The 25,762-nt window shown below is 36.2% G+C and overlaps 1 protein-coding gene across 8 annotated transcripts in view; it reads left to right on the plus strand.

Annotated features, from left to right (window-relative positions):
* The window catches only part of CDK8 (cyclin dependent kinase 8), a 165,548-nt gene that overhangs the window by 133,169 nt on the left and 6,617 nt on the right, over positions 1–25,762 (plus strand). For 3 of the 8 annotated variants that reach the window (XM_004386569.2, XM_012558441.2, XM_023740929.1), the window contains 5 exons: positions 11,116–11,173; positions 13,530–13,661; positions 20,920–21,063; positions 23,450–23,519; positions 24,215–24,287. In XM_004386569.2, coding sequence (XP_004386626.1) covers positions 11,116–11,173; positions 13,530–13,661; positions 20,920–21,063; positions 23,450–23,519; positions 24,215–24,287 — 477 coding nt within the window. Of the gene's footprint in view, positions 1–575; positions 2,096–11,115; positions 11,174–13,196; positions 13,330–13,529; positions 13,662–20,919; positions 21,064–23,449; positions 23,520–24,214; positions 24,288–25,762 lie in introns of those variants that run through there. The other 5 variants (XM_023740928.1, XM_023740927.1, XM_023740926.1 and 2 more) reach the window with 5 other exon arrangements.

The following is a 25,762-nucleotide window of genomic DNA, read 5'->3' on the forward strand; positions in this document are numbered from 1 at the left end:
TACTAACTATAAGATGTATTTTTTTTTTAAAAAAAAGGACAGTCATAAGTGTGGTTCATTGTAACTCGAATATGTCATAAGTCAGGGACTACCTGTACTGCCACTCTTAAGTGCTACCTTCCTTTCACCCTCTGGGTGTTTAGATCCAGCCCTGTGGCTGTTGAATATAGAACTTAAGTAAATTCTCAAGGCACCCTATCTCCCGTTCCTTATCTTCCAAAGAAGCTCTTGATCTTTCATATTTCAGGTCAGGTTAAGTATCATCACCTTTGTGAAACTTGTCCTTGCCTACAATTTACCCCACCTAATTAGTCTAGACTAGGACCTCTATAAAGGCAGGGACTGTTTGTGTGTTTGTTTATTGATCTCTAGTTCCTCAGTGTCTTTTAATTCAGTAAATATATGAATCAGTATATAATTTGCTATATAAAATATAAAATTATCAGTATATAATTTGCTATTAAGGGTGAATTTCAGTGTTATAAGTAACATTCATGAGCCCTGGTGTTACAGTGGTTAAGAGCTCAGCTGCTAACCAAAAGGTCAGTAGTTCGAATCCAACAACTGCTCCTTGGAAACCCTATGAGGCAGTTCTACTCAGTCCTGTAGGGTCGCTAGAGTCAGAATTGACTTGATGGCAATGGGTTTGGTTTGGTTTTTAAGTAACATTCATGTTGTTCCTATCAGTAAACAGATTGAATTTAATAGGATTTGCTTATATAGTCTTTCAAATTTAAACAAGAATCATGAAACAACTAGAAGTTGATAATTTCTCCATTAGCTTAAATGTGTACAGTAACAATATTGGAGTAAATTTAGTATTAGAGGTAAAAAAGACAAAAAACAAATTTACAGCCCTGAGGAAAAAGTGAAAAACTTTATTATTATAACTGTATTATCCAGGCCTCATGCACTAGATTTCTAGATTACTCTCTGTAACTTAACTCCATGGAAAATGTCATTAAAATAATTTTTAAAACATCACTGCATGTGTCCATTTAACACTTTGCCACCTGTTTTTGAATTCCATAAGACTTATATTTTCTGATATATGAGATGGGGCCATTTTAATCAGAATTAGGCAATTCTTTCATTACAGTATAAAATGATGATTAATCAAACTGAAACAAAGCCATCACTGAGTATCTACAAGGTTTGCTACCAGGTTGTGTTTTTACAATATTTGTGAAAATTTTATTCTGGACAAATCTTGGAGGAATGCACCGACAGTGGTTTCTTATGGATCACTGTCTTTTTTTTCCATAGGCAGATCCATGAAGATTGAACTTTTCCTATTGACTCGAAGACTCCAATTTGACTCAATACATTAGTAAACATATGGAGACCCATTTTTATCCCTAGAATAAAGTTCTTGCAGTTAACTTGACAGGTCTGCCACCATTTTCTACTTCCACAACTGTGTCCCAGAGCTCTGGTCAATAATGGAAGGTTCATTACCAGCCCAGTCCCTGCCTTTCCCAATCCCTTCTGCAGTCCTTATTTCTCTGTCAGTGTTGGCTTCTGAAATAAAAAACTAAAAAAAATTGCCATCCCTACTGTATACCAAAATCATCAGTGCCTTATCCCCCCAGGATGACAAATTCTGGAGAACGGAAAGCTTCTACAAGAATCTAGACAGTTTGTCTCAACAGTACTAACATCTACCTTTAGGAAAATCAGTGAATTTTTGGGAAGCACAGTAGCAGAAAACGAGGAAAAGCTATGGAAGTGTAAAACAAAAGCAAGTTCTTTTAATCACAGATATTAGCTTTTTCCTGGGAGAAATAAAACAAGTAAGAGAAGGACACCGTAGCTTCAGACTATAGAACCTCACTGATGTATTTCATTATTCAACGAGAGCAGACCGTAAAGGGTGTTTCTATAATCATTTCTGTGCATAGTATTGATATACAGTAAAACCTGCAAAAGCCAGAACCTGTGTAAGGTGGAAACCTGTCAGAGAATGAAAACTCAAAATATTTTCCACTAATAGAAAGCGATAGAAAATTGGTAAGACTGCATGCACCCTGTCAAGGCGGAAAACTTGGGAGACCCGGAAAAACAAGGCACTTCCAGCAAGTTCTGGCTCTCACAGGTATGTGATGGTACAGTCATGATGTTATAATATTTTTAAGTCATATTGAACTTCAGATTGCCATGGCAACGTATACAGTTTAGTGCAGTATATGCCTCACTGGTAACTCTTAAAAAATGTTACCAGCAAAGTTCTGTAGGTTCTTTCAAGGTAGTTATGTTTGGTAGCATATAAAAGATCACAGACTGTTTACCAACATTATGGTTATGACTAATCATTTCATGTATTACAACCAAGTACTTTGAAGTTTTGGCTCTATAGCTGAAAACTGCTATCAAATTCTGCTACTTCTGCAGGATAGGCCACATTTTAGGTCACAAAGCAAGTCTTGATAAATTTTAAAAGATAGAAATCATAAAAAGTGTTTTCTCTGACCACAACAGAGTTAAGCTAGAAATCAATAATAGGAAAAATAAAAAAAATAAAAAAAACACAAACATATGGAAATTAAACAACATTCTATTAAACTACCAGTAGGTCAAGGAGAAATCACAAATTTCTTAGAGTCAAATGAAAATGAAAGTACAACATACCAAAACTTATGAGATGCAGCAAAGGCAATACTCAGAAGAAAACTTACAGCAATAAATGCCCACATGAAAAAAGAAGAAAGATCGCAAGTTAACAGCCTAACTCTATGACTGTAGAAACTAGAAAGAGAAGAGCAAACTAAGCCTAAACCTAACAGAAGAAAGAAAATAACAAAGATCGGAGCAGAAATTAATAAAATTGCAAGCAGAAAAACAGTAGAGAGCATCAATCAAACCAGAAGTTGGTTCTTTGAAAGGATCGATAAAATTGACAAACCTTCAGCAAGATGGACAAAGAAAAAGACGCAAATAACCAGTGTAAAAAATGAAAGAGGGGACATTACAACCAACCTAATAGAATAAAAAGAATTATGACAGAATATTGTGAACAACTGTATGACAGCAAACTGGATAATCTAGATGAAATGGACAGATTCTTAGAAGCACACAATCTACCCAAACTGACTCAGGAGGAAATAGAATGTCTTACTTAATAGACCCATAACCTGTGAAGAGATCAAATCACTGATCAAAAACCTCCTAACAGAAAACAAGTCCTGGACCACATGGCTTCACTGGGGAATTCTACCAAACATTCAGAGAAAAATTGACACCGATAGTGTTTAAACTCTTCCAAAAGATAGAGAAGGAAGGAATACTCCCTAATTCAGTCTGTGAAGCAAATATAACCCTGAGACCTAAACAAGAAAGAGAAAGACACCACAAGAAAAGAAAATTACAGGCCAATGTCTCTTAGGAATATAGATGCAAAAATCCACAACAAAATACTAACAAATAGAATCTAACAGCATGTGAAAAGAGTCATACACCACGACCGAGTGGGATTTATTTCAGGAATTCAGCGATGGTTCAACATTAGAAAATCAGTCAACATAATACACCACATCAATAGAACAAAGGAAAAGAACCACATGATCATCTCTATGGATGCAGAAAAGGCATCTGATAAAATCCAACTCCCTTTCTTGGTGAAAACCCTAAAGAAGATTGAAATAGAAGGGAAATTCCTCAGTATGAGTCAGGGCATGTATGAAAAGCCAAACAGCCAAACATTATACTTAATGTAGAAAGACTGAGAGCTTTCCCCTTGAAGCTGGGAATAAGACAAGGGTGCCTGCTCTCACCACTTCTATTCAATATTGCATTAGAAGTCTTAGCCAAAGCAATAAGACAAGAAAAAGAAGTAAAAGGTATCCAGACTGGAAAATAAGAAGTAAAATTATCTCTATTTGTGCATGATATGATCTTGTACATATAGAAAATTCCAAAGAGTCCACAAGAAAACTTCTAGAACTAATAGAAGAATTTAGCAAAGTTTCAGGATACAAGGTCAACAAACAAAAATCAACTTTCTGCACACCAATTAATGAGAAGTCTGAAAGGGAAATTAAGGAAACAATTCCATTTACAATAGCATCTAAGAGAATAAAATATCTAGAAATAAATCTAACCAGGAATGTGAAGGACTTATACAATGAAAACTATAAATATTACTGAAAGAGATTAAAGAAGACTTAAATAAATGGAAAGATGTTCCCTGTTCATGAATTGAAAGACCTAATATTGTTAAGATGTCAGTACTACCCAAAAGGATCTATAGATTCAGTGCAGTCTAAATCAAAATTCCAACAGCCTTCTTTACAGAAATAGAAAAACCAATCCTCAACTTTATATGGAATGACAGAAGGCCCCGAATAGCTAAAGCAATGTGGAAAGAATAGAACAAAGTAGGAGGACTCACAATTCCTGATTTTTAAACATACTACACCTACTCCTCCCTCAACGACTATCTCGTTATCGGACATACCACATTTACAAGAATAGTAAAAAATCTACTATCTGACTATTTTACATATTAACAAGCTGGCAGGCATGGCCGCAATGGCTGGGAAGCATCTCCTCCCTCAAGGAGGGTCTCCAGGTGGCCTCCGGGAAGCTGGGCTGCTCTGCCCCATGCCCTCCACTCTCTCCTGCTGGCAAGGGCCCTGTGTCCAGCTGCTACACAGGGCTGGCCTCCTCCATGGCCACAGCCTCCCAGCAAATGCACAGGCAGCACCAAGCCAGTGGGCTCCTGTTCTAGATTCCGAGCTCCTGTGCGGTTTAAGGCCCTGCAGCTCAAATTGCTGTGAGATGGGGAGGGAGGAAAGAAGGAGGCATCGAAGAGGGTGTTTGGAAGAAATGCATGCAAGTTTAATGACACCCTAAAGTGAGCCAAACTGGGCCTGAAACTTCTACCTCAGTGGGTCCGGATGTGTGGCCAGGCTCCCAGTGCCCTCTCAGGAAGCCCTGAGCCTCAGTGACTCACCATGCCCAGAGGGTAGAGCAGGTTCCTGAATCATGAACATAAGGCTGGCGGGGTAGGAGTGGAGCCCTGGAAGCGGCTCCACGAGGGAAGCTCTGAGCCAGTGCAAGAGGAAGGTGAAGTGATGAAGCTGTGGGCTCTCCAGTCACATAGCCCAGCTTTATCCAGCTTTGTCTCCTTCAAGCCTTCTTCTCCACAGAGGAATAATCCATAACTGGACTTGTCATAGTGATGAGCACATCAGTAAATCTTAGCTGTTGTTATTTCTATGATCATGTTTTCTAAATAAAAGAAATCAACAAGTGGATGATCTGAAATCAGGAAAAAAATTCCTCCATTTTTACGTAATGCTGATTTTCCCACAACAACCTGGTCTTGAACCTAACCGTGCCGATAAGTGAGGAGTGGGTGTATATAGCTACAGTAAACCAAACAGCCTGGTACTGATATTACAATAGACACTAGACCAACAGAATAGAATTGAGAGTCCAGAAATAAGCCCACGTTATCTGTGGCCAACTGATTTTTGACAAGGGTACGAAGTCCATTTGATGGAGAAAAGGGAATCTCTTCAATAAATAGTGCTGGAAAAATTGGATTTCCACATGCAAAAAAAATGAAACAGAATCCATGCCTCACACTATACACAAAAACAAATTCAAGATGGGTTAAAGACCTAAATGTGCAAACTAAAACCATGAAATTATTATGAGAAAAAGCAGAGGCCAATGCTGTCAGGCCTAGCTTTCAACAATGGATTATCTAATGTAATAACAAAAACACAGACAGCCAATGACCAAATAAATAAATGGGACCTCATAAAAATTAAAAATTTTTGTTCATCAAAAGACTTTACCAAAAACATGAAAAGACAAGCTACTGACTGGGAAAATATCTTCAGAAACCACATATCCAACAAGAATCTAATAACCGAAATATATATAAAACTTCAACAGCTTAACAACAGAAAGATAAACAACCCAGTCATGAAATGGGCAAAGGGTTTGAATAGACATTTCACCAAAGAGGACATTTACATGGCCACCAAACACATGGAAAGATACTCAGCGTCATTAGCCATCAGAGAGATGCAAACCAAAACCACAGTGAGATACCGTTTCACTCCCACTAGGATGGCTAAGATAAAACAAAACAAAACAAACAAAGTAACAAATGTTGGCAAGGATGTAGAAAATTAGAACCCTTATCCGCTGCTGGTAGGAATGTAAAATGATACAGCCATTGTGGAAAACAGTATGACAGTTCCTCAAAAAACTAAAAATAGAACTACCATATGACCCAGCAGTTCTATTCCTAGTTATATACTCAAAAGACTTGAAAGCAGAGACTCAGAGACTTGTACACCAGTGTTCATTACAGCACTATTCACAATAGCCAAAAGTGGAATTGCTGTCAGTAAGTTTTATACCTGTAAAAAGTTTAATTGGCAAAATTGTGTGATTGATACATTTACAACAACAATAATTTAAAAAAAAAAAAAAACTGCTGAGGTTGCCTACGTACAGTACAGCCAAAACCCTCACGGGATTTGGTTTCTTGGTTAGGGGGTTTAGGGTCATAGTTTCATGGAACACCCCAGTTAATTGGCCTAATAACATGTTTAGTGCTTTTCTACCTCCTAGTTCAATGTGTAGTGCCTGGAATCTTAAAAGCTTGCAGGCGGTCATGCAAAGCACAATAGGTCTCTATTTGCCTGGAACAACAGAAGAAGAAGGAGAGTCAGGAATAGGAAGAGATATGGAATGTATGGCTAATTGTGTCCATGAACAACTGCCTCCTTTGCCATGAGACCAGAAGAACTGGATGGTGCCCAGCTACCATTTACTGAATATTTTGATCAAAGATTTCATAGAAGAATCCTGATCAAAAGGAGGAAAGTACAGAACAGAATTTCAAATTCTCATGGACTCCAGGCTTCCTGGAGTCATAAAGGTTGAATGAACCCCTGAAACTATTGCCTGAGATAATATTTAAACCTCAACCCAAAAATATCCCCTGAAGTCTTCTTCAAACCAGACAGTAGTTTATTTAGCTTAACTAGTAAAAAAAAATTCTGCCTTGAGCATTATGCTCTTTTAATATCTATTTATATGGCATCAAATTGACAACAACAACTCGAAAGATTAGATAAGAACCTTAGGGGGCAGTGGCTTATGTTAGTGGGGGTGGAACAACTCAGAAAAGGAGAGTGAGAATGGTTATACAACTCAAAGAATGTAATCAGTGTCACTAAATGGTACATGTAGAAACTGTTGAATTAGTGTATGTTTTGCTGTGTATATTCTCAACAACAACAACAAAATAAGTCACATTTTGTAAAAAAAAATCTGATAGAGAAAGAAAAATCCGTATCGACAAATTAGTTTTCTTGGAGAATACAATGTTGTTTCACGTTGGCATTAAGTGATAAAACAGGAACTATCCATCAAGTCTTTTGAAGTCTTCCTTAATACTGATTAAGCAACAAAACAGAAGCACTGACAAGAGTATTCATAAGCACTATGGCCTTTCTTGCCTTTTTGTCCTGAGGTTTACATTAGATTACATTAATAAAAGAAAAAAATTAAGTTAGATTTGTCTATTAAATCAGAATATGATGCCCTGGAACATATGGAATGTTATGGAATATAACATGAGGAGGGATCCATTTTTTGTAAATAGTGTTATTAAAACAACACTTCAAAACCATCCTCTTGTATAGCATGCCCAAACTAAATTTAAACTCAGTAATGACTAGAGGTAGTGTTGAGATAAAAGTGAGATGCCGATGACTTTCAGCCCCAATATCTGTTTTAGACCATGCATAGGGAGTGAGTTACCCAGCAAAATACTTTTTTAATTATTAACTGGGCCCTTGGCTCCAAATCCCAATACCAGGCCAGACCTTGACAAAGAAACTGTTTTTTCCCCACCAATGCTCAAACCCAAGTTTGGAACTTGACCAATTGAGTAAGTCAGAAATCTCCACCTACCTGGGGTAAAATAAACCCCAGATGAGTAAGATGGAGTTTTCCTCTCCTTGCCTAGTGCCACGCTGGCCAATGGTGCAGTGGCTAAGAGATCGGCTGCTAACCAAAAGGTCGGCAGTTCGAATCCACCAGCCACTCCTTGGAAACCCTATGGGGCAGTTTTATTTTGTCCTATATATGAGTCGGAATCAAGGTGATGGCAACTTTTTTGTGTGTTTTTGTTGGGGGCGGGGGATAGAAGAAACCCGAGATGAAGAGCGGGAGAGAGTTTTCCCCTCCTTGCCTAGTGCCAAGCTGGCCAATAACATCCACCGAAGGGCTTCTCTGACTAGGACGTTAGCTCTGGGCCCATTTGCTAAATGAGTGAGAAAGTGTATCAGAGAGAGAGGTCTCCCACTCCATCTAAAATAGAAGGGGGAGTGATATGTCCATGTCTGCTTCGTGGTTTTGCCAAATATGGAGATAATCTTTTAGGACTGACTGCTCTAATGTTAGAAAAATCCATGACAAGAAACCAATTAATCCACTTGTACCTCCAGAGAAGGGAATGGGGTTTGGGATGGAGGGGAAGAAGGATGGATATCAGAAGCGTTTTTAACGTTTAACTGTGCGACTTGATCATTTGAACTGTTTACACTTAGAATGTGTTCATGTATTATTATGTCATTAAGGAAAAAAAGAGGAAAAGAATCTTATTTTGCCAGGTAACGCAGAGGAAATGTCTTTAGGGGCAGACATCAGGGCATAGCAAAGGCTTGTTCCCGGCCTGGCTGAAGCACGCTGACATCTGAGTCGCGGGAGCGTGTGGTGGTGGAAGGTGGGCTGGAGGGGTTGGTTGGGTCAGCTTATTAGGCGTCTTACTTTCCAGTCTAAGGAGTTTGGACTGTATTCATACGTGGTGAGGGACCAGTTAAAGTTGAAATACTGTTTTCAAAAATAATAAGCAAAGCAAAAACATTCAAAGACATTTTTGAACAAGGCTCCTCTATCACTTCAACACTTTTTTAAAATATTCTAGTCTTTATTCATAGGCACCTTTTTTTTTAACCTAGTTGTAATCAGTCTGTATATAATTTTCCATCCTGTTTTTTTCGCCTAATCTTGCAATAATTTTCCGTATTACTGTGGAAACTATTAAGTAAGGATTTGTGTTTCAGAAAGACAACCCTGGCAACAGTATGGAAGATGGATTTGATGGGAAGAAATTTAACATGGGGGGTTAATAGAGTAGGAAATGCATTCAAGAGAGGTTTAGGAAGTATTGCTCTGAAGAATCTTGGAAATAGAACTTAGCACAAACAGGCAAGTCCCCTCCAGAGCCAACCTTGTGAAGCTGAGAGCAAGACTTTTCCCCTCAGCCAAATAGAAATGCTGCCTGATTCCTCTTGGAAAGCCCTCCCCCACCATCAATATTTTTCACTAGCCTCAGAAATCTGGCTCCGTTTTGAAGTAGGCTGGACCCTAAGAGGCTTTGCAGAGAGTGACCCAGTGTTGATTGATCATCGCAGTGCACGAAAGCAGTTGTGTTTGTGCTGAGCAGCACGTGCGTGGAGCTCACAGGGAATACTGTTGTGGTGTCCCTGCCTTTGGTACTTAGCCAGTTACCCCAGTGGTCAGGAGTAGATGTGTGATGATAGAGGTTCTGAAAACTGTTCCTTGAATAAAATATTATTAAATTATTACAGCAAAGCACATTAATTTTTAAAAGTGGAGCCCTGGTGGCACAGTGATTAAGAGCTCCGCTGCTAACCAAAAGGTTGGCAGTTCGAATCCACTAGCTGCTCCTTGGAAACCCTCTGGGGCAGTTCTTCTCTGTTCGTAGGGTTGCTATGAGTCAGAATTGAGTGGATGGTTTGGTTTTGGGTTTACTTAAGATTACTTTCATGGTAATATCTCTGGAAGGGAGCCTAGACTGTTCAGAGAGAGTCAGGAGATTCTTGCTGCTGCCTCCAACCTCCTGATTCAACTTAGGGCAAGCCATCGAATCTCTCTGGTGCCTAGCTTCTCACCTGAAAAGTCATAGGAATTTTTAACCCTGAAATGCATATGCTACCATTTCAGCAATACCTTTTCTTTTTGCTGGGGAGAAGATACAGTTTTCATCTGTGGTAGCTGATAGAATAATATACCATAAGTTGCACTGATAGAATAATATACCGTAAATTACACTTTGGCAGTAATATCATAGGGGCCATCACTAAATATGATTAGGGAAGATGGTGAAATGGTTACCACTCTAAAAAGCCTTTGTTAAAATCTTTACTTTGGTTTTAAGGTTACTTTGATCAGTTTTCGAAGAGGCATTCTAATCTAGTTTGACTTTTGTTTAGCAGACTGGTAGAATTACAGTCAGACCAAGTAGATAGCAGGAGAGCAGGGTGAGTAAGATTTGGGGAGAACACCAATCGCTTCTTTCTTCTTCTCTTCTATCCCCACTTCCTCTCTCCCCTCCGTTCCTCCTCCTTCCCCTCCTCCTCCTTTTTCTTCTTGGAGAGGAGACAACCCTTATATCTTAGTATAGTAGATAGTACTGTAACAGATTTTAGGTATCAGTTAATCCTGTGTATTTTTAGATGTTTTAAAACTGTTTGAAATACTACTTTTGTAAAATCTCACTTTAAATTTTAACTTCCTTTTTATTTAAAAAAAAACTGTTAAAGCTGTTCAGTGTCATGAAAAATGGTTATTTTCTAGCTTGTTTTAAAAAACCTTTATGAATTTTTCTGTAGCTTATTTATACAAAGATGCATTCCTTGCCTTTTTTCAAAAAGGATATAAGGTGACTTGATTTGCTACTTAATATTAAATCATCTTTGAATATTCTTTTTTTTCCCTTAAAGTCACGGAACATTTTACGTAGTTGAAAGAGTTAGAAGGAACTACAACATAGTAAATTTCTGTTAGAGGCTCCACAGTAGTGAAAACAAACTGATGAAAGGGCCTAGGAAAGCCTTTGCTCCACATACAGTAAAGCACGGCCTTACTTGGGCCTCCGTGAAGTTTTGTGTATTCTTTGCATATATATAAGTAAGGGTCTTTGGTGACTTTTGTATTTGATTTTAATTTCTGAGTAAATAAAGTTTTTTAAAAAGTGAGTTTATGTTATATTGGCATATTGTCTATTTAAAAGAAACCACTACTGTCTACTGAAAAAAAAAAACACTTTTGTTTCCACAGAAACCTGCTAATATTTTAGTTATGGGTGAAGGTCCTGAGCGAGGAAGAGTAAAAATTGGTATGTTATATCTTTGATAAGTCACAGTGTAGCACTCTTTTAAAACTTTTGCAGGCAGCTATATCACTTCTAATTTTTGCTGTAATAACATGCATATATTTGTATAGTTCCATATGATGGGAATGATTTCTAAAGAGTATATTAAAAGTGAAAAATGTTTCACACTTTTCAAAGGTGTCAGACAATCTTTAGAGATGGAAGCATTCTAATTATAAAACAAGCCTTGCAAGTGTCTTAGAAACCTCTGCCTTCATTAAAAACAGCCTGTAGAGGTGAGTGGCTTCTATCCATGTTAGCAGCCAGCCTCACCTTCAGTACAAGGGCATACAGGATACTAATGCTTATACCATCAGTTCTGTTCACCTAAACCAGATTAGATCAAAACATGTACCTCTATTGACCTAGTCTAGATGAGGAATTAAAATGCTAGGGGAAAGCCATGGAGGCTTGATAGATACAGAGCCTTAAGTTCTAACAAGACTGTCCTTTAGTAGGCCTCGGCCTGTTGAAAAAAAACAAAGTAATGGACATTCTGTACCTTGACATGTTTTCTAATAGCTCTGTTTTCTTATGTCTCAAAGGAAATTTTACCTCTTTCTGGTCTGATAATCTGTAAGGATAGAACTAAAGTTATTTATCCTCATTTGTTATTTTTTTGCCATTGTCATTTCCAAGTTGTGTTTGTCGCATACATTTAGTTCGTTTTGTGTGTGAATAGAAGAAATGTAACTAAATTGTCATATTAATTTAAAGGCAGCAGGATTGTGAGAGTATGTAACAAAATTAATTGTAATTTCTGGTTGCAAGATTGAATTAGAAGTATCAGCTGATTTGTACCACTCCACCAATTAAGTAAAACCTTAGGTATTCTTAACCCTTCTTCCCTATCTTCCGTTATAAATCCCCAAATCCCACTTTCCACTCCTAATTAGACTCTCAAAATATTCTTGTATGACATAAACTTTGAAAATTTTTTGGTAGTGGGAGCATTCAGTACACTTCTGAGGACTTCAAGCCATTGACCTCCTTTGAGAGCCAGGCCCTGTCAGTAGGCATTGTAGTGTCAGCAGGTGCCTGGTAAGTCCTTACATGTGCTTTTAAAGGATTCTGTCAAGTTTGGTGACATCAAGTTCAAGTGGAGGTTCAAAGCATGCAAAATAAAGAAAAGACCCAGCCCAACAGTAGTTACAAACATGTTTTTTTGCTGTAACATTTAGAGAAAATTTATTAAAATAATCTAATCTAGAATTATACTTTTGTGTAGAATATATAATGATAGCAGGTGTGGGAGACATTAATGTGTTAAAACATTCACATTTAAGAAGAATATTAGTGCTTCTCTAATAAACCAGTTTTTAGTAATCTGACTCATGGTTTTAAATGTTTACTAAATTTCTATTTTTTTTTTAAAGTTCCATAATTAAGTAGATTAGATTAGGACCTACTTCATTAAAAATGTATATTAGGACAGAAGAGCTAAACTTATCAAATGGATTAATCTTAAAATTTTTGAATATGATAGGAATAGAGATTGTTTATTCAACATTTATTAGGCAACAGCTACATGTAATGACACTATACTGATACTATAAGGGATAGAGAAATGAAAGACAATTTTTACCTTTAAAATTATAGTTTGGTAGGATAGCCATGCCTAAATAACTATATTACATGTTAAACTGTTTCAGATGTCATAAACTGTGTCTAAACTCAGTACCAGCTCTAAGGTGTAGAAGTTTATGACCTTTGTTAACCACTTAACTTCTTCTGACCTCAGTTTCCTTGTTTGAAGAAGGTGATTGCATTAGATGACCTTCGAAGTCTTTTCCAGCTTTTAAAAAAACAAACAATGATTCTTTAAAATTAAGTTAATGAAAGTCAACCCAAATAAATGGGGAGAAACAGTGGTCTTAAAATACTGTCTAGGAGTCTTCTGATTAGCTCCAACAGGCTCTTCAGGCTGTGGATGCAAAAAATTGAACATCATGCTGATAACCAGTCCTGTTTCTCAATGCCTGTGACCAGTACAAAGAATGGAAATGCAGCTTAACAACCCTGTCCATGCTGGTGGTGTGACAGATGGAAGGAAATCTGCCCAGGGGAGTAGGGTCACCCTTGTCCTCAGGCAGCCGAGCTTGTGGGTCACCACTTGAAGGGTTAGTAAATGTTTGCAAAGAATGAAGATCTCAGACTGGTTTTATATTTAGACTTCTGAAAGGAGTGAGATACTTTATGAAAGTTTTTTCCCCATAAATTCAGCACATTTTTCATATTTTACTAAATGAAATGGTAAAATTAGACTACTCAATTAAATTTGTAAAAATATTTACTTAGCATTATGTCTTTTATTTTACAGCTGATATGGGCTTTGCCCGATTATTTAATTCACCTTTGAAGCCTTTAGCAGATTTGGATCCAGTAGTCGTAACATTCTGGTACCGAGCCCCAGAACTACTTCTTGGAGCAAGACATTATACCAAAGCTATTGGTGAGTAGAACTTATTAAAATTTCATGACTTTTAAAAAGTGGCTCTGTTGTTGTAAAAGATACATATTTTGATATATCTTTAAATCAAATAATATAGAAAATTATAAAAGTAAAAACTAACCCAAAATTTCATTGCTCAGAAATACCATCATTAGCATTAGGGGAATATCATTCCAGACATCTCTCTTTCTACATAGAAAAATAGATGGATATTAAAATTTTTTTTTTTTTGATAAGTGGAATCATACTATGCATTTTTTCCTTTAAATAAGTTTTTAATTTTACTTGAAAAGAGAAATAAAAACATTAACATTTGAAATCATTAAACATCAGACAAATGTTTCTTTCACCAAAAGAAATACTAGCATGTAAAGGGCTCTCCTAAAGAAAAGAAAAAAAGATTATGAAAAAAAATTTAGTTTAAAAACTTTTAATCCACTTTTCAAATTTTGATAGTATTATCTCCTTATTATGAAGAATTAGTATAGGCTCTTATACTTCTTCCCCCACCAGCCTCTCGGTTGATAAACTTATTATTAGGCAGTGTTTACAACATTTGTTTTCTATTTGCAGGTCATAATTCCTGCAGTTGTTTATACATGTTATATATTGTAATGAACAGTGCTCAGCTATCACAGCTTCTTCATTACTGACATCTTTTTTTCTGCTTCATCTTCTTTTGTTGAGTTTTATCTTGTGCACTTTGTCTTTCTTTTTTCCTTCATTGTGTGTCTTTATTGCCTCCCTAACTTATTCTAAATTCTCTAGGATAGAGTTAAATCCACTCTTCTCTTACCAGGGTGACCCCATCCTGGTGTCTTCTGTCCTTTCTCTCCTCGATCAGGCTCCAGGCTTACTATGCCGTTTCATCCTGGCTTTTCCCTTTTTTATTCCTCTGGATTGCATCTGTTGCTTCCTGGATCCTATGATTTCATCCCTTGTATTGCTAGAACATATTCTTAAGTAAACTTCCTTTAGAAAGGGTATCTTAGAGGTAAGTTTTCTAGTTTTCACATTTCTGAAAAAATGCTTTTATTATACTTGACAGTTGGGCCAGGTTTAAAATTCTAGGTACAAAATCATTTTCCCTTAGAACTTCCATGATACTCCAGCTGGCTTCTCATTTGTTGGCAGATTACCTGTCATTGCTGATTTTTTTTTTTTTTTTCCTTCCTTTTCTTTCTTGAAACAAATAAGATTTCTCATCCTTAAATTTCACAGTGATGTGCTGGCTGTATTATCCACTCCGTGGTAGGTGTATTCAGTCTGAAGTTCATATCCTGTATCTGTAGAAAATTCCCTGTACTAGTCCCTTGGTTCCCTCCTCTGTGTTTTCTATGTCTCTAGTTCCTAAAATCTTATGATTAGATGCTGGCCATCTTGGATTTACACTTTATACCACTCTTCTTATATTTTCTATCGTTGTTTTATTTATTTCTAAGAACCTCTTCTTACCCTCTGATTATTACTTTTTTCATAACATCTTGTTCATTTTTTAATACAAAGAAAAACTTCTTAAATATCTGTGAGAACAGCAATAGCAGTATTTTTTGTTTGTTATGTAATTTTTGGTATTCCCTGAATAGTTACCTGTATTTTCTTTATAGTCATTCTTTTTGTTTGTAGGTCTTGCTCCCTCCTTTCCATGTGGCAAGCATTCTTTAACTGTTTGGTGACTCTTGATTGTCTCTTCTTATTTAGGAATAAGTTTACAAGAAGCCACATGGAAACTTTGTGCACATAGGCATGAAGACTGGCAGACTTGACTTTAGGGTGATCCCACAGAGAGCCACATTTCCTGGGGACCCTAAATGCCAGAATGCCCAGCTGCGCTCTGAATTGCAGTTCTCTAGGGAGGAATTCTCTCAGGAAGAGTCCCAGTTTTATCTCTGCCTCGAACAGGTCTTCATATGGTCTTCTTTTCATTCTGGTCTTAGTCAAAATACTACCTCTTCAAAGAGAACTCTCTTGATCATACAGTCTAAAGCAGCACCTCTGCCACCTCCATCACACTTCCATTGTATTATCTTCATAGCATGGGACATTATCTACTGGCCACTAAAATAGATAAACCTTGCCTATCTTATTCACTATACAGGCCAGTGCCTACATGGCACGTAGTAAGAACTCAATATTGTTTGTTGAGCAAATGAGTGAATCTTGCCCCTGATGTTGTTACTGTGCATCATTACTTTTCTTTTATTACTTTACTGCCATTTTAATGTGGACACAAGAAGGAGAAAAGAGAAATGCTTATCATCATTCCTCATATTAATGTCTTTTTCAAAAAATCATTATGTTATCATCATGCCTGCTTTGAGGTCACATTTTATTTTATAGAAAAATAAAAATGGTTAAAGATAAGTCAGTTAGATGTGAGAATTCTCTGTACTATCTTTGCAACTTTTCTATAAATATAAAATTATTTCAAAATAAAAAAATTTATTTAAAAGAAGAAGTCAGTTAGGGGGAAAAGTAAAAATGATTGAAGCTAGTCCTGTTTTTGAATACATATTACTACCTAAACACACATTTGAATATCTTTTTTGCAGATATATTCTAAATGTATTTAAGAAACATACATGAACTAATATAAGATAGCTTTTTTTTTTTTTACCTAGAAAATGAATATCTAAAAGCAGTGTTACTTTTGGTAAGACATATTAACAGACTACACAGATAAGCAAGTGATTCCCTACTTTTAGCTGCTGTTAACCTGAGACTGAACAGATGATTTAAATTGAGTAAAACATAGATTATCAAAGAAGCTTGTAAGAAGCTTGTGACTCTGGCTTTATTACCGTATTTTTGTGCAAATAATGTGCACCTTGTGCATTTGATTGCTGCCTGCAACCTTCCCCCACACACAAAGTATTTTTGTAAGTGTGCTATGCTAATTTGTTTTTTACAGCAACATGTGGTAGAGGATTGGCACAGTGACACTTGCGAGGGTGCCTCGTGGGGGGAGGGCACGGCCAGCAAACGCAGAAGGTGTCCGTTATTTGTGTAAAAATACTATATCTTTTTTTTCTCCTAAGTAACATATTTTATTGTGACCATTAAGATTTATATAATTTGCTATTCATTAGGACATTCTACATGTCAGCAGTTTAATTCAGGGCTATTAGCCACAAAGCTAAACCTGCCAGCTGTTAAAAAGGTGGATTTCCCCATGTTCAAATGGCTTTATAATTTGGGAAAGAGAAGGCTTTTCTTCATGTTTTTCTTCCTCCTCCTGTTTCTCATCAACATCCAAATTTATTGGGTAACTCTTTAAAACTTAGGAGAAACCAAAATGAAATCCAAATTCTGGGTCTCACCCTTAAGAGGTTTACAATCCAGTTGAGAAGACAGCATGTACAATGGAAGTAACAAAACTAGCCCTGTGAGTTCTAGTCTTAGCTCTATCACTCTGTGTAGCTGAGTTTGTTTTAGGCAAGGCATTTAATCCTTTACCCTTATTTTCTGAAAATGACAATGTAGTCTGAATCATCTCTTAAATCCCCTTCAGCTCTAAAAATTCTATGACTTTAAATAAAAACAACAATATGTAGATCAAGCCACCTTATATTGAGGGCCAACTGACAGCTGTGGAAGTTCAGAGGAGAAAATAACCCTGTGGCCGGGGTTCCAGAGACCAGCACAGAGGAGGATGGCCTGGTAAACTGCAGCACAGGGCAGGCTTGGAGGACCAGGACCTGGAACTCTGAAAATAGGCCTACTGAGGGAGAGAGGACACAGAAGGAACCCACGCAGGTGCAAATGGTTGAAACCAAGGTCCCTAGTGTCCACCCCTCAGCAGTGATGTCTGGTGTGAGCCTGACTTGACCAAGCTCAATCTTAGAGAACACTTTTCTTCCGTCATATCATTGACTTAAGGAAGTTATAATGTGGGTGACAAATCAACCAGTTGTTTTTTTGTCTGAGATTTGTCTCTACACATCACACATAAACCATTTTAATGTTGATTTAAAAAAATAAGAATGAAAACTTCTTCCTCAAATCCAGCCCTCTACCACACAGTCCCGTTCCTCCTGTTACCTGTGCAGGTAGCCTTAAGGGTTCATTGAAGTACTCAACAAATTCCCCACACCACCATTAAAGCTACTTCACTAGCATTTTAACTTCCCTGTCTGTTTGGGAGTCCCTGGGTGGTGCAAACTCAGCTGCTAACTGAAAAGTTATTGGTTCAAGTCTACCCTCAGGTGTCTTGGAAGAAAGGCCTGGCCGTTCTCTTTTGAAAAGTCGTTCATTGAAAACCCTCTGGAGCACAGTGCTACTCTGGCACACATGGGGTCGCCGCAAGTCAGAGTCAACTCAGCAGCAACTGGTTATCTGACAATTGTAATGTGAACAGCTGCTGATAGAAGTTATAGTTGAACATAAAAATAATTTGCTGAATACATTCATGTGTTCATTTTAATGGCATCGTTTAGAAAGGTTAGATGTTAGTGGAATTAGGTACTTACGTTAAACGGAAGGCTATTAAGTGCAGCAAAAGAGGATAGGGGTAAAAATCTGATCTGAACAAATCAAACGCACATGTGCCCACCCTCTACTACAATCAGATGGTAGTGTGGCCTTTGTTTATTCAGTTGTCAGAACTGCAAGCTGAGTTACTAGACCAGAGAGAGGAAGTGTGGGCTCGTCAGCATTGCAATCCCGGGGACAAAATTTAATTCTGTTTTAAGGGTTGTTATTTTTATTCGTTTGATTTAGGGGAGAAGGCTAAGAGAGGGGTATCAGTCTTTAATTAATTAATAGCCACTAACCAAAACCAATACATAGCGACCCTATAGGACAGAGTAGAACTGCCCCTTAGGGTTTTCAGGGAGCGGCTGGTGGATTTGAACTGTTGACCTTTTGGTTAGCAGCAAATGCTTAACCACTGTGCGACCAGGGCTCCAATAGCCACTAAAGCAGTCTTAAAAGTTTTACTAAATCACCTCAGGTAGAGAATTTTTTACATAATTGTTTTCAACATGCCTGTGTGGCCTTTTCAGCTCAGGTGTTTGTCCTCAAATATCTGAATGCCAGCGGAATTCTATTAAGTGGCAAATGCACAATAAAATAGAGAAAAAGATAATTTACTTTCTTTTATCAAAATAGAAACTTGCTATTAGTACACTTATGTTTAAAATATTATTTAGCAAATCTGCCTTTTTTCCCCTAGTTTGGTATATGTAGTGTATCAGTTATTATCCACTTTGCCTAGTTCACTCACTAGCTACGTGTGAGCATTACAATTTTTGAGAATTGGATGGGACTTAGGTAATGTTTATAATTTGGAGAGTCTTTTTAGAAGAAGTTAGGCAGGTAGGTGAGCAGGATAGAAACTTTCAAAACATGAATTCTGAAAAAGATATATGAGATAGGGAAGAGAAACTTACTTGCGCAGAAGTGGAATATTTGCTTGAAATAATCTGCGTGATCAGCTGACTCAAAGTTCATGATTAATGTGTGGATCAGTATTTTGAAGAAAGAAAGGATGGTGAAATTGATAAAGGTGAATGATAATAGGGGAGATACAAATAAAAGAGGTTACTGGGGTGAGATTAAGCAAGGTTCATAAACCATTTTTTCCAACTTCCCTGACTTTCTGTTTTAAAAGTAACATTGCTTTAAGGATTGCTATCTATTTACTTACTCTCATCTTCGTCTATATATTTTATTTTCTTTTTTGGAATTTTTCTTAATTAACCAGAACAAGTTGTTACAGTTTTTCTTGGGTGCCACGAGTTTTAAATATGCAGAATGATCCATCAGCCTTTTTTGTGTTCTTAAGATTGTCAAAGGTCAGGTTTATGTGTGGTACCCATGTAAAAAGAATATTAAAAACAAACTATAGTTTGACCTGCATTTCTTAATGAGACTTTTTCATATTATGTTATTGGCAACATTTGGTTCTCTGATATGGGATGAAACTGGTATGCAAACATGGTGCCTTTTTTTTTTTAATCAGCTGCTAGTAGTCAAGATGTGTAATCTTTAAGTAAATAGATGATTAACTTGTTGCTTTGAAATGTAAATGTGATAATCTTATATTAAATTAAGTATCTATATTCCAGTTTTGGAGTTTAAGAATTCTCAGTTATTTATTCACTAATGTTTTTTTCTTTTTTTCTATTTAAGTCACAGCTATTGACATACCTGAACACTCAGTTTTAATAAAGTAGTGATTTTTATTTGTCTCCCTATAGTTATTTATATTTGCCACAGGTATTAGTTAAATCAGTCAGAAACCATCTACTGAGTGTCTGCTGTGTGCACATCATTGTAGTCTAGAGAAATTAACTTTGTCAATTAAAGGAGTTGTTAAGAGTAGAAATGAAATATTTTAAGCTAAATTAGTATGTCGATCTTTCCTTTACTAATAGTTCTATTGAGTAAAACTTGAATATGAATGAAAGTAAGCCTATATCTTAAAGTGAATTTATCTTCTATACAGAGAAGTTGATTTGCCTGGCCTTCATAAATAATTCCTATGAACTTAAAGCCTTCTTTACCCATTTTAAAGCCTTCTTTACCCATTTGCTCCCTACTTTGTTTTGTTTTTTTTTTTGTCCTTCTTGTTAAATACTTGTTAAACTGACAAAATCTGACACTGCTGTAGCATAAAGAAACACTTTGAAAGAAAAACAGTAGAAATGCTAAGTTTCATTAGAATATTTGAGGTTAGGCATTGCCTTTTTCTTGTTGGAATAGCACCTTGCTAATTAGTGCTAACATGGAGGGATAATTCTTAGGCTTTACAAATTGTTGATTAAATAAACATATAGAGAAAAATTATTTTATAACAAAATTTGCACTGTTTTTTTTTTTTGGCAAGAATGGCTAATTACAAAGGCTGTTTGAGTTTTCTGTTTGTTTATTTTATGTTCAGTTTTGTTTGTGGTTCCAGTGCTTATGTACAGTTTTGTGTGGTCATGTTTGGGGCATTTAAAAACTCACCAAAAATCTCAGCTCATAAATTTGATGTAGACATGGAATGAAGCCACTGAGTGGGGTGGCAGTATAACAGAGAATGAAAAATGGGGGAGGAGGGCATATATTTACAAATAGTGTTCCGTGATACTTGGTAATTGTAATTGCATAGGAATTATAAAGAAAGAGAAAGAAAAAAACACTCCCCACCAAAATAAAAATGTATTTTCTTTTGGAAAGAACCACTTTATTTTCCTCCTTTCTTTTTCTTTTCTCCTTTCCCTTTTTTTTTTTTTTTTCCTTTTCCTTTTTTTAAATTTTTTTTATTTTAAAGATATTTGGGCTATAGGGTGTATATTTGCAGAACTACTAACGTCAGAACCAATATTTCACTGTCGACAAGAGGACATCAAAACTAGTAATCCTTATCACCATGACCAGCTGGACAGAATATTCAATGTAATGGGATTTCCTGCAGGTACACATTATGTTTTTTTTTTTAAATCACTGTTGTTTGAACTTAGATATCCTCATTAGAAAGCTGTGTATTTTTAGCTGATGAAAGCTAGTCTTATTCAATTCTTTATTTTTGTGGCTTGCATTAATCAAAGATCCGTAGAAATAGTAAAATTTGTGGAATCCACATATTAGCATAAAAATATTTATGGGTTTCCTGAATTTGAGGAATATATTTTTGTTTTGCTTTTTTGTTTTGTGGTTTAATACTTGAAATGATAAATTATTTGCAATATATATATATATAAAAGGTACCTTTAGTTTTTTCTTAACAGTGGAAACTATAAATAAAATTCAATAGCTATGAATTTTTTTTATGGCAACACATATAATACTGCCATTATTTGGCACTGGGATACAAATGTTGAACATTATTTCTGTTTAGGGCACTGTACAGAATTGCATTATATTGAATAGTAGCATTTCTGCTCTATCACCCTTGTCAATAAGAACCTTCTTTTAAGTGTTGATTAGAGCAGTCAGAACATAGGTGAAAGGCTAGTCCTCCACAAGCCAGCCTGCCTGCTCTGCGGCACAGAGAAGTTGCTCTGGTGTCTCACCACTGATGTCAGATCTCTCCCACTATGCCCCAACCCCTAGCTCTACCACAGAAGGGCAGCTCATCAGTCACCACAAAATCTGTTCAAGGGTCCAGAATAATGAGAATTTGTTTAATCTCAATAATTTTGGCTAGTCAAGTACCTGTTAGAAATTGTTTCTTATCAGGAATATTTCTCAAGTCACGGTAACTAAAGACTAACGCAGAAATATCCCTGAGTTCTAATTGCACAGTCCCTTTTAAGGGTGTTAATTATGACTAAATACAGAGTAATTATACGGAGATATTACCTTTCTCCAAAATTGGCCAACAGTTCACTAAATATATCTTGAATACCTGCCACTACCAGGCTCTGGATTAGGTATAAAATATTTACAGTACATCAGACATGATTCTTACCCTCATGGAGTTTACATTGTACTGCTGTAAGTAGAATCTTTAAAGAATAAGGATGGCTTGAGTTGATGAGAGGAATGGCCTTTTCTTTCACTTCTGAATTCACCCACCATTTCTAATGCCCACAAGGAACATGGCTTATGAGAGGGTGGGAGTTGGAAGGGCCTTTATAGGAGATGATTCTTAATATGTGGTTCAGTAGTTAAGGTGGGCTCAGTTTATAAGGAACCTTGAAAACCAGGCAGCAGAGTTTAGATTTGATATGCTAAAGAATGAGAATCCACAGTAAGTTCTTGAGTACTAGTGACATGATTTATGTTATGTTTTAGGAAAATTAGTCTGGCAGTGGTAGCAAAAACCAAGTAAAGAAGAAAGGTGACTGAAATCAGGGAAACCAGCTGCTTGACCAGCAATAGCCAGGCATAAAGTGAGAATCAGGATGAAGAATAAAGGACAAATGTAAACATTTCTATAGGAAGTGTGTATTTGAAGGAAGAGTAAAAGATGATCTCAAGATTTCTAGCTTGAGAAATTGACAAAATAGACAAATTGGAGCATGGAAATAGCTAAGGAGAAAATTCCATGTAGGAGTTTTAAAGTACATGTTTCATTTACTTTACAATATGTGATATCCGTGGAGGATAGGTAGCAAATATTTTTACCAGTAAGTTCAATGAAAAACAAACCTATAAAAGCTATTTAAAATCTTAAAGGTGCTGTTAAGCTACCTGTTACAGTGCTGTGCACCTAGTAGACTCACCGTGAAAATCGACTGACAGTGGTGGAGAAAACAAGGTATCTAGGATGAAGCAGCTCTAATTCTAGGAAAACTCATTGAAGCATTTTGTACTCACCTATTTAGTAGCCGGAGTTGTTTCTGGGAAAGGTTATTGAAACTAGCCAAGGCATCAGCTGACCTGTGTAACGAAATGCATTTAATAAGGTGAAAGTAAGAAGGGCCATATCATAAAAGAAGTTAGTCTTCAAACTACTGAAGGGGGAGAGCTTACTTTTATCATTAAATAGATTGATTGCTGATTTAACCAAGAAATTGGTGAGAAAGGGTGGTTTTAGAAATATTTACTTATAACCTACTTGTTTGTAACTTACTCCCCTTGAGTTACAGAAATTGAAACAGCTTATGGTAAAACATACAGAAAGTCGGCAGCTAAACTTATAAAGATTAAGAGAGATACCTAAAGTTATACAGGGAAAGCAGAATTGGATTTACAATTCAAGATAAGATGTTTACTGTGGCTGAGTGTTTGTTTGAAGTCTTTTGAGTTTTCATGAAGAATTTATAGGAAATATAATGAAAAGTGAAGTAATCTTTATTAAAATTCTTGAGAGCAGCAACCTAGACAACATCAAAACTTATCAATGTATTTCGCAGATAAAGATTGGGAAGATATAAAAAAGATGCCTGAACATTCAACATTAATGAAAGATTTCAGAAGAAATACGTAAGTTTGAAAGAAAATAGATTTTTTTGTTATTTTTGCTTTCCTAGTGTCACAATAGAATACTCAATATCAGATTTTCTAATAAGTAAGTTTACTTATTTACTCTAATAAGTATTTTACCTTATGACAAGTCTTCTTTTTTCATACTACTTTCTAGAAACTAGACATCAGTGTAGAATAACATAGCTGAAGAAATAAGAGACTAAAATGAACTACCCTTGCTAACCTAGGTTGTGTAGTAATTTTAAGCAAGTTAGAGAAGAATGAAGATTTCGTTTATTTACAATGCAGAATCAGGGAATTGAGAAGAGGAGTTTATAGACCTATAACTGCTGTATTTTAAACTTACTGGTAAGGCTGAGTTAAACTTTGGCTCATACATTTGAAACAAGGCCATTATTATAAATTATCTTAAAAGATAATTCATTGTGAAAAAACTTTTTAGTAGATGATTTTCATGAAAAGTGTCCTGCATTTAATCAGTGATGTCCACTCAAAAGTGACTACTGTGGATATTGAATGAAATATGAATGCTGGTCTTTTATATGCTGATCACTATTTTCCATGTATATTTTATATTAGTTTTGATCAAAATTGATCAATTATGATCAAAATAATTCTGTTTGGAAGGACTTTGGCCAATGTGAAATTAACCTCAAATCTAATATAGATATTTTATGGTATCTCTCTTTCAGGTATACCAACTGCAGCCTTATCAAGTATATGGAAAAACATAAAGTTAAACCAGATAGTAAAGCATTCCACTTGGTAAGCTTTAGATGATAGCACTAATGAAATGCATTTTTTCCCTAACTGACTATCGCAACCTGAGGCTTTTTGTGGTCAGGATGTATATTACTCAGCACTCTTAGAGTGATTTAGTGGGAAATGCAGATGTCTTGTGGATGCATGCCGGTGAAGGTATCAGAATATTTGCTTTTCTAAACCCGTTTCATGCTTTGACCAAGTGTTAGATTTTCTAAAGGTAGTGATCACAACAAAAAGGAGATTTATGAGGAGACTGTATTCAACTATTGCCAACTTAAATGTTTACCAAAACATTTCCATTGTTATACTATAATGTTTAAAAATCTTTTTCAGTTTTATGTTTTCAAAAAATGGTTTATAACATATAAAAGGGGGGTTTGGGAAGCAGATTGTTTTTTGCTTGGCTTAAATTTTTTTAATTTCGTGATTCACAAGTGTTTTAAAATGGTTTCATTAAATGGGAACTCTTTTACCTTGAAGAGTTACACCAGATCACACGGCACACATTTCTTTTATTTCTGTTTCTTCTTCTGCTTCTACATCTTAATTATTTTATGCCATATTGTACATTTTATTGTATATTTCATAGCTTATGAGCAATTTAAAAAGCAGTGCTTAGCCTATCATATTACCACAATGCATTATACAAATAATGGTTTATTATGATAAACTAACTTACAACAGGATCCAGATTGGAAGGTTAAGTTAGATGCTTCAAAATTATGGGCTTAATTATTCTGACGAAATAATGATAGTCATAGTAGAGTAGAAGTCATGATTTTCAGGAATTACTCTTAATTCCCCCCAATTTCTTGCTGCTCATTGTAGTCTGAGAAGAGCCTCACTTCCATCACCACTGAAATGCTCTTAGAGCTATACCTCTCTTATAGCGGATTTGCTTGTTTTACTGGGGTGACCTATCTCAATTGCTGGTAATGTTGAGTGGTCCCATCTGAAAGCTCTATTATAACTCCATTAAAAAGTGTGGTTGTTTTACATAGACAATCCAGGCTTCTCAACCCTAAAATGAAAATCGTCCTTCCACTGAAATATCAGATCATCAAAGTTGAATTTGAATCTTACCTTCCCAGCATTTCATTTACATATTTAATCTTTTTTGTCTGTCGGTTCTCTAAAATTTGTCTTCTCCCATTAAGTTTTAGTGTGTTTATTCGTTTACTGGCTTTCAAACTGTGGCTCCCTGTCCAGCAGCATCAGCATCACCTGGGAACTTGTTGGTAATGCAGATTCTGGGGCTCCTGCTCAGACCTGCCAACCAGACACTGTGGGATGGGACCCATCAGTCTGTCTTAAGAGGCCCCCCAGGTGATTCTGATGCATGCTAAAGTTTGAGAATCGCTGTCCCATTGCCCATTGGCTTTAAGTCAATTCTGACTCATAGTGACCTATAGGATAGAGTAAAACTACCTTATAAGGTTTCCTAGGCTGTAATCTTTACGGAAGCAGACGGCCCC

Source organism: Trichechus manatus, unplaced genomic scaffold (genome assembly GCF_000243295.1).
Source record: "Trichechus manatus latirostris isolate Lorelei unplaced genomic scaffold, TriManLat1.0 scaffold00168, whole genome shotgun sequence".
In the NCBI taxonomy this organism is placed as follows: Eukaryota; Metazoa; Chordata; class Mammalia; order Sirenia; family Trichechidae; genus Trichechus; species Trichechus manatus.